The 10,597-nt window shown below is 25.5% G+C and overlaps 1 protein-coding gene across 2 annotated transcripts in view; it reads right to left on the reverse strand.

Moving 5' to 3' along the window:
- The window catches only part of LOC108695036 (long-chain-fatty-acid--CoA ligase ACSBG2-like), a 19,445-nt gene that overhangs the window by 3,495 nt on the left and 5,353 nt on the right, over positions 1-10,597 (reverse strand). For both annotated transcript variants that reach the window (XM_018204763.1, XM_018204764.1), the window contains exons 2-7: positions 3,538-3,589; positions 2,889-3,096; positions 1,515-1,649; positions 1,170-1,365; positions 979-1,080; positions 750-896 (exon numbers count right to left, since the gene is read on the reverse strand). In XM_018204763.1, coding sequence (XP_018060252.1) covers positions 750-896; positions 979-1,080; positions 1,170-1,365; positions 1,515-1,649; positions 2,889-3,096; positions 3,538-3,586 — 837 coding nt within the window. In that variant the 5' untranslated portion in view covers positions 3,587-3,589. The remainder of the gene's footprint in view (positions 1-749; positions 897-978; positions 1,081-1,169; positions 1,366-1,514; positions 1,650-2,888; positions 3,097-3,537; positions 3,590-10,597) is intronic.

The raw sequence follows: 10,597 nt of genomic DNA on the forward strand, positions 1-10,597 counted from the left end.
TATATATAAAATAACCGAATTGGTTGTTACCAATTCGTTACTAAAAAAAAATAATGATAACGACGTTAAAACATTATTACTTTCAATTCTGTGTAATTAACATATGTGAAAATTTGTATTAATTTTAATGTGATCGAAATATTTTTACTTAGATATCTGGAATAGACAAAACATAATTAAAAGATTTATTCATTTATTCTATTCTTCAAAAACAGACAAATTTCTCACTTGAAATAACTTAGAATAACTTTATTGAAACTCATCATAATTAGATGTTTAAAAAAGCATTTTACAGCTTCAAATCTCTACTTTTCAAATCGGTACGTTAGAAAATAATCTTACTGATATTTTATAAAATTACATAGACATAAATAAAGATGCGTTAACTTTCAAATTTTTTATAAAGTTTCTCAGTGCGAAATAAAAATTATACACAAATATGATATAGCATTTGAAAGAGTAAATCTTTACCTTTAATTTGCTTTTTTGTTGAGCATCATATATGAATCTTCTTTTCATTGAATTCTATTCAACATTAAAGCAAAAACGAACTCGGTGAAAAAAATCGTTGATCCGAAAAGTAGAGATTTCAAGATATAAAATACTTTTCTAAATATTATTATGATGATTTTTAACGTTAAGTTAATCTATCTTAAAATTTGCTTGTTTTTGAAGGATAGAAGACAAGTAATTTTAGCCGCTTTTTAATTTTGTTAAGTAGTATATTATCCTACTTTGAAACATCTTACTTGTGCTGCAATGTGAGATAATGGCAAATAGCTGACTATGACTTCTGATTTTTCTTTTATACGTAGCACTAGTAATAATGCCCGTATGCCGAACAATAAATTATCATGGTTTACCATTACAGCTTTTGGATTTCCGACTGTCCCCGACTGTAAAGATTACAAATAGGAAAATAATATATTAAATATTATAGCAGTTGCAATTTGATTAAATGTGATAAATTCAACGTACCGTATACACTAAACTGCAACATTCGTTTATTCCTATCGTTTTTAACACATATGATAATTTATTCTCCGATTCTCTCTTACCTATGTCCAATAAATCACCCCACTAAAGAAGAAACAATAAATGATAATAAGTTATATGTACTAAAAAGTACACAATAAAAAGATTTTAGAGAAGTATAATAATCAATTTACGCTCAAAATATCCTTTTCGGTAGGTATGCCGTCATATTGAACAATTACTTTCAAATAGGATAAATTGTGTTTTATTTGCAAGATTTTCCGCAAATGCTTTTCATTTTCAACGACTATTATATTTGCTCGACTGTATTCAGCGCAATATTGGCATGCCTCCGGAGAATTTGTGGTATAAATCCCTGTCGCGATTCCACTAAAAAAAAAAAATTTTTTTTAAATTATCGTACAGCTATATAAATAATACATATATATTGTGATAATATGTAAATAGTATATATGCATGTAAATTATTATATTATATGTGATGATCTTATTTAGACATAAACAATTAAATTTTTTTACCCAGCGTATATAGTTGCGAGTTCAGCAATGAACCATTCCGGACTATTGAATCCTATTATGCAGACGCTATGATATCGCTCTAAACCTAATTTTAAAAACGCTTTTGCGACGATTCTTACGGTAGACTCGTATTCTCTGTAATACAAATTAACAAAATTGTATAAATTGTACAAAATTGATTATATCACTTATCGGAATAAATGTAATTACTAAACTCATCGAATTTTCTTGTAAACCAAATTGAAAAAAACAGAGAAAGAATCTGAACAAAAGCAATATTTATATTTATAATATATTTGTACATAGTAAAAACTTTTGTGTTAAATTTATCACATTTTACATGTCCAACGGTCCATCCAAATTTTTGTGTTAATTTAAAGAAAGATGAATATGTTAGAAAGTAACACAAATATTATGTAAAAAATTAACACAAGAAATGTAATGCTTTGATACAATTTATACAACATAAAAATAAATTTTATGTTAAATTGACACATTTATAATATTAAATTTAACTGAAATTAGATGCTACTTTTACATTTTTAGATTAGACGATGTCTCTGTGATATTTGACGCAACATAGATTTAACAGATATTTACTGTTACAAAGAGGAAATAACACAAAATATCAGTATCTTTTTACATGTACGTAAAATATGTATAATAGTTGAACAGAACATATTTTTTAATTAACATTAAATAAAATTAACATTTATGATGTATTAAATCAACATTTTATCCATTTATTTTTAGAATTTATGCTTTAACACTACATTATTTTTGTTATTTGTTTACCTATAAATTGTGTTATTTTAACACTGAGAAATGTTAAATTTTAATTTAACACAAAATATTCAAATAACATAATCACATTATGTTAAATTAAAACTTGGATATATTAAAAATTCAACATAAAAATTTGAATAAGGATTCGTTTTAACATAAATACAAAATGTTTTTTACTGTGTAAAAATATATATATATAGAGAAATTAGTTATACAAGTTTTATCATATCTACATATACTAGAAGAGATTAGGAACATAGGTAAGTTCTAACACTTACAAAAAAAACAATATATTTAAAACAATAAATTTAAAAACAATAAATTTAAAAACAATATAATTATAAACAAAATACAGAAGTGTAAGACAGAAAAAGGTAGAAGTTTGTAATTATTCATATTATAAATTTTTATTTATTCCTAACGTTTGTGTATTTTCTTTATAATTATATTGTTGTAACATAATATTTTTTAATGTAAATGTTACAACTTATTCGTTTTACTTTTAACTCAAGTTTCTCTTGTTGTAATAATATTTTACTTGTTATAATAATAAAGGAAACAATAGCCTTGTAACTTTTTTATACATACTGGAAAGTATATGTGGTTCTTTTGCCGTTGATATCAGGTCTAGACACCAACGCTATGTGATCAGGGTAAAGCTTTGCTGTTCTAGTCAAAACTCCAGGGATTGATACGGGTTGATATAAATTGAATTCATTGTTATCTAATTTTATTCGTACTCTGCCATCGGCATTACATGTGGTATCTGCGTCTGTAAATAGTACTTGATCGGGTCCTAAAAATATTCAAATAATAAATATTTATTTCTTTTATTTAAAAAAAATTAACAATATTATATTTATTTGAAAAGTAATATTTTACTATTTTTATTTAAAAAAATAACAATTTATGAAAAATTATTAATTGCTTGATGGGAAAGAAGAAAAAAAGATATATTTTGTCGTAGGCAGAATTTATAAGTAATTGTCTATGTAAAGCAGGATAAATGATAATTATGCATTAATATTTTGACATTTGCAAAAGAAAAGAGGAAGGGAGGGAAGGCGGGAAGAAAATGGAGAGGGAGAGAGGAGAGAAAGGGGAGAAGAGGGAGAAAGAGTAGAGAAAGGAGGGAATGAGGAAAAGAAAGGAGGGAGGGAGAGAGAAGGAGGGGCCGATTGATAAGTTCAATTACTGTGTGTAAAAAAACTTTTAAAATATATTGTGACAAAATTACCATCGAGGCCGGTTTCACTAAACGATGCATATTTAGCCGATTGATTCATTTCCTACAACAAATTTTACATCCAATTTGTTATTTAAATATTAAAATGTTATGACATTTATTATTTTTACATGATTTTGAAAATAAAGTGTAACACTGTTTATTTCATGTTTTAATAATAACCATCCAGAGATTGGGTTGGACAATAATAATCATCCAGAAAGACAATGTACTAATATCAGTAATTATTAAAAAAGAAAATTTAATATATAATAGCTTTTTAAATACTGAACCTTTTTTGCACGTCCATTATTATTAGCGCATAAGGTTTAGGGAATTGAAATTAATGAATAAATCAAATAAATGATCAAATCCAACATACAGTCTAACAATTACATAAATAATGAATTTATTATTTATTTTGAATATTTTTGGAATTTTTCAATTTTATACGTATATATATTATCTGCGGTTTGCAATATCGCTACAATATAATAATTAAATAAGTTATCCCAGAGGAGACAGATTTTTAAAGGTTATTGTAAAGATTTCCGGAAGCTGTCAGTTCCGATATTTGAAATCGGCTATATTTAACTTATTTTTTTAACTTTAAAGTACCATGCGATCAAAGACATATTAGTATAATAAATAATAAATTATTTAGTATTAATAGTAACCAATAGAAATGTATCATAAAATTTGTAAAATGTGAAATGAATACGTGAAAGTAAAGCATGATAACAAATAACAAAAAAAGACGTGATTAACGTGGTAGCATACAATTAAATTAATATATAACTAATTAAAGGAAAAAAGGCAAATAGAAATGAGAAACAACAAAAAATTATATATGTATATTCAATTAAGACACAGTTTCAATATGCATGAAAATCTAATTTTGCGATATTTTCAGAGTGTTTCCACTCCCGTAATCGAATATTAACAGCTAAAAAATTATTTTGCGATTAGGTCTATGTATTTTAAACATATGAAAAATTTCAGATATTTATTTTGGATTTTAAACTAATCGAACTTTCTTTGTTAAGAATCTGAAAAAAAGTGAATAAGATTATTAATCTATAGGTAATATAGATATTCGGCTATTGTTGAAACTAAGATTATCAACTACTTTCTCAATCATTTTAAGACATAAAAATTGTATTTACTAAATTGCTATAAAAATCGACAATTTTACGTTAAGAATAAAATTTAAAAAATTAATATTTTAATTTCACTAATTTTAACTATAACGGAACATATTTCAAATGTAGTGGTCAGCCAACTACATCCGCCAAATGAACCACTCACATGAACTTTAAATGATTCGATTAACTATAAATGCTTATAATTAAAAAGTTATTAGCCTCTACATTTTGATATGATTTTCATCTCAAAATATGATTTCAGGAATTTATCCTTATGCGTTGTTACGGTCTTTATGTAATACTCTGTACATGTAATATATAAATAAAAGAGTACAGTAATAGAATTGGAACGGAATTTAACATACAAAAAAGATACGTACAAAAATTGAAATAGATAAATACTTTTGAGCATAGAAATCCTTTCTTCAACGAAGAACTCGTTTATTTTCCGTTATTCACTGATAATTGTTCAGGCTTCTTTGAAAACTTCCATTATTTTATGATTCCGTGCGATCGTTTGTCTCGAAATTCGGTTTACTAATTATGTTTAGTACACGATTATCTTTTTTTTTACACTTTTTCGATCTATTTTTATATAATACGTAGCTGAAGTTTTACTAAACAAAAAACACGATCCAGTTTTGATCGTAAACGCATATGATTGTTTCGAATAATTCGAATATATTATTGCGTAGTAGAATTAGTTTCCATTGAAATTTGGAAAAACCTAAAACCTTTTATACTTGCTTAACATAAGCTACTATTCGTAAAACTGTTGGAACTATTTTTTCGTTATACAGCTAAAAGTAATTACGGTTAAGGCTATCTTAAGTATTCTTTCGATCCCTCAAGACGAAGATAGAGATTTTAGTCACAGTCGCTTCTGATTGGATAATGAAAAAACATTATTGTTATGGATACTGTGACAAAAAAGACTTGTGGGCCATAACATACAAAAAGTTTAAATAGTAAATAAATTGCTAATCACAATAGAAATCGTAAAGCCAACGTAGGTAATTAACAAATCTATATGCTTTGATTCTCTTACGATTTATTGTTTAAGAATTTTTATGCCTTAAACTCTTTGATTGTGACTTACGCGTTGTTTTAAATAATAAATTGTAACTTTCATACAATTGTCCAAATTTTTCGGATAAGAAGACTATAGATAGATTATTCAAATGAAGTCCTTTCATAAAATATAAAATATCTATCTATCTATCGTCCGCTTTATCACAGACATAGAAGAAAATAGACTTCTTTTTTTGTTTGTTCTTCTTATCATTTCTTATCACAGAAGATTAATAATGCTTTTAATTATCGAGAAAACAGATACGCATGAATAAATCTACTTGCTATGTGACAACACCACAACAGCACAAAAAAAGTAGCTAGTGAGTATGTAAAACATGATGTATAATAATAAGAATTTCTTGTCATACATTATGCTATAAATTAAGTTGCAATTTTCAAAGAGCAAAAGCGACACTTACCACACTTATAATTAAAATATGTATATGTGAAATGATTAATATGATATTTATTACTGACAATAGTATTGTGTTAATGATAAATGTTATATGTTAATCATGTCATTAATAAAATCTTGTTAATTTATTTGTGAATCTAATCAAAGGCATGCAAAAAGAATTATATTCATTATGGATGAAGAGAATAAATTAAAGCACTCGAAGATCAGAAATCTATGTGATTAAATTTTATAAATGTGGTTTTATAATATAGAGCATTCACTACATATCAGAAAAAGAACATTTATAGAACTCAACTACTTGAAATAATCCTTACAATTGCAATATAATGAACATGATAAAAAAGATATAACTAAAGTTATTAGTTAAATAAGCAATAAATTTCAGCATAGCCATCACACGATTATACAGACAATAAAATATTATTTATGTTATTATATATAAAAAGAATAATGGATCTTAATAGCAGAATTAATGATATATGTATGTGAGGCATTTCACATCAAACCTTTAAATCATCATAATTTTTTTTTAATTTGCTGACATTCTATAGATAAAAATATTAAAAATATGAGATACGTGTGAAAAGATTTGAGATTTTTTTATGAAGTTATTTATGCTTGTTGTAGAAATTCATAAAAAACGTCGCTCATTGAACATTCAAGTTATTATATCGTCGAGATTATTAGTTGTACAAAAAAATACAAGAAACTGATTTTAAAGATCTTAAATTATTCGATGAATAGATTATTTTTACTTAATCATTTTCCTATAAGTTAGACCTGTTTAAGGTTTTTTGGCTTAAAATGTGTCGGTATTCACGCCCATTACTTATTACCGTTCCTACTTCTCACTTTATTATTATTTTATCATAGCGCGCGATGCTCTCAAGGACTATAGTCTGAAATCATTTAAATATCATTATATCATTATATGATATGAAATATCATTATATGATATTAATGATGCATACTGATAATGATGTAATATACATATATTTATAGTTAAAATATATTATGAATAATAACATATTTTATAATATTAGTAACACAATACTTTTAAATAGTGAAAAACACAAGTCAAAAACTTTTAAATTATTTCAAATTATAGTGTCATCCGCATTCCTGAGGCCGAGCGTCACGCGCTACGATAAAACAGGAATGAAGTAAGGAGTAGGAACGGTAATAAGTGTGAATGTCGATACATTTCGATTTCAAGTCAAACATTTCCGATCTTGGACAGCTCTAATTTATATAAAAATGATGAAGTAAAAATAAATTATTCATAAAATAATTTAAGATTTTTTTAAATCAATCAATTGTATTTTTTTTCTATTAATAATTTTAATGATATAATAACTTGAATATTTGCATGAGCGACGTTTTTTATGAATTTACGAGCGCAAATAATTTCACAAAATTATTCCGTCCTTGTTGACTTATATCTTATAAATAATATATGTGGAATATAAATAGCTCCAATAACGTCTTTCCGAACACAGATTACTTTAGATTGCTCACTATCAGTTTAAAATTGAATGTTAAGACTGTAACACAGACTCTTGCATAACGCATAATGCATTTGTGTATAAGAGAATCAACCAATCAAAATTCTTCTTTTCCATGGAAGAAGAAATTCTCATTAGTTGTTTCGCTTGTGCACTATGCGTTATGCGTTATGCAAAAGTCTATGCTGCGGCCTTTACATACATGACACTACATCTTTTTCATGCATTTTTTACTATCAATAGTGCTAATTTTTATCACTATTGTATCTATTTTATATATTTTTTGTATATATATTTTGTATAGAAATATACAAAAATGTTTATATTACATTGCAGTAACATATTATTAATATATTTCTGGTATATTATAGAAATAATATGTTCAAAGTTGTTGGCATAGAGCCGTAGGTAATATTTATAGTTACAAATAATATTTACGTGTAATATTCCTGACATTTGTATAATATTATATTTATATTTAATAATAACTTACATGTGTGATTTGTTGGGAATAGGTACGACATATATAATAACTATCTTTTCGGTTTTTTTAAAATTGATCAAAAGAAATCGTTCCCATCACGGTCTCGGCGATGCTTCCCTCATATACCTTTGTGTACTTTATACACACATATGGATTGGCAACATAAACAAGACTATGTCCATATTTTTCGAAAAATTACGTTTTATGTATGCATTTTATATATACGTTGTATATTCCATCTCAGTGAAAAAAAAATGACCGTCAATTCGATATTGAATCAATGTTAATTCAGCTTGTTAAAAAATTCTTCCTTTTTCGATTTTATAAAATTTTATTTTGCATATGTTTTAATTACCTATATATTAATTTTTTTAAAATCTTATTTTGTGTGCTTTGATACAATATATTATTTTTAATTCTGATGATGTAATATGAACGCGCCATGTTTAATTGATATGTGCAATGTATATTTCTGGATATTTTGAGAAAGAAAAATACTTGAAAGGTATGTTTCTCTCTCCAATTTTCTCCAGATATCTTTGCAGAAACTATAGCAATTACCAGTTTATACTTATTATAGGCTCATATACTTATTATAGACTAAACGCACTTATAACGATATTAACGCGCTAATATATTATTTATATTTTACTCTACTCATATTATAAAATTTCAAAAATGAAAGCGCATTTTTATCGATAAAACGATAAAATGATATATGTTCTGAATATACAGGCCAGATCTGTGTATGATCTCCGTCTTCTTTTCCTCTCTCTCTTCATCTTCAATAAGGGAAAAGTAGGTCATGCTTCTCATTGTGAACATTAATCACTTAACTTTTTCTTTAAAGTCGCAGTATAGACTTTTGTATAACGTATAGTGCATAAAGAGAATCGACTAATCAAAGTTCCTCTTTTTCGTGAAATAGAAGGAAAGAAAAGATTCTGATTGGTTGATCCTTTTTACAATCCTTGTTACAATATGCAATTGCATATTGTAATAAGTATAATTGCATAATATTTGTATAAGCAAATTTTAAAAGTTTGTGATACATTTTTTGTAAATAAATATTTAAATATATAACCTTATTAGTTTTTTGGTTCTGATATGCAGATTTCTTCTTTATTTTCGATTTTGTAAATAAAATCAACTTACACTTATGTATAATTTAAGGAGAGAAAAATCATAATATATTATAGTAAGTATATAATTAAATACTAATATATAATATATTTGATATAATACGATAATAATAAATCAAAATAAATCAATATAATTCAGAATAAATTAATATAAAGCGCGCGTCCACATTCGCGCGTGGAAAGAATTTACGTAGAAATAAGAATAAAATTTAAAATATAAAATATGCGATGTATATAGATAATAAATTTATAAATAGCATATTAAATAGTATATCAAGAGAAATATACAAGTCAAAGGCCAAGCAAAATTTCTCTTTTCTCTCCTCTTTCCTCTCTCTTCTAAAATATCTATATCTTCTAAAATATCTAAATATTTTATACTGAATTTTGTTACCGCGTTTTTTTTGAAATCCTTATCTCTAGCTTTTTATAAAATATACATTCGTAACGTTATCTCATAAAAATAACCCATAAAAATAACTTATCGTTACTGTTCTTTTTCTTAAAAAGTAACTCGTTACACATTATTGATTTGCAAAAGCATGTTACCGTTATTATCACTCAAAATGGAACAATTTATCATTACTTTTTTTCTTGACACTACAATATAATATAATATTATAGCGTTTTTTACTGGCAAAACTTGTGAGTATTTATTGTTAATGCACATTAAAACCATTGTACGCAATTCTAATCTAAATGTAAAAATAAGATATCTGAGATGATATAATGCCTAAAGTATATTTTATCAAATAGCATAATAAAATATATTGAGAATTTCACGGTTTAATGAGTTAAATTAATTCATTTCTATATTTTTATTAACCATACATCTTTATGTTGATTGTACAGCGGCTTTAAAGTGCGCATTAATTCTGTCAATGAAAAACGCTATTATGTAAACAGATTCTTGCAACTACAAAAAAGATGTTAGAATTCTATGTTAATAATAATAAGAATAACAATTACACAACAGACGTTTCGATTTTTTCACATCAAATCCTTTTTAGATCTGATAAAACTTAACAATAAAACTTACGCAACTATTTTACATCAAATAATAATCTCGTTATCAATCTCAAGAAGAATTTGATATGTAAAATAGTTAAGTTTTATCAGATCTGAAGAAGATTTGAAACGTTTATTATATGTTTGCATAATTGTTATTCTATTATAAATATATAAATAGTATATAGTACGAATATCAAGCGTGGCTTCTTTGTCTTTTTATAATTTAATTGTTTGAATTTTCGTTGGTGCTTAATACATTGTGTTTAATTTTAAACTTGATAAATATATATATA

Source organism: Atta colombica, unplaced genomic scaffold (assembly GCF_001594045.1).
Source record: "Atta colombica isolate Treedump-2 unplaced genomic scaffold, Acol1.0 scaffold126, whole genome shotgun sequence".
Taxonomy (NCBI): Eukaryota; Metazoa; Arthropoda; class Insecta; order Hymenoptera; family Formicidae; genus Atta; species Atta colombica.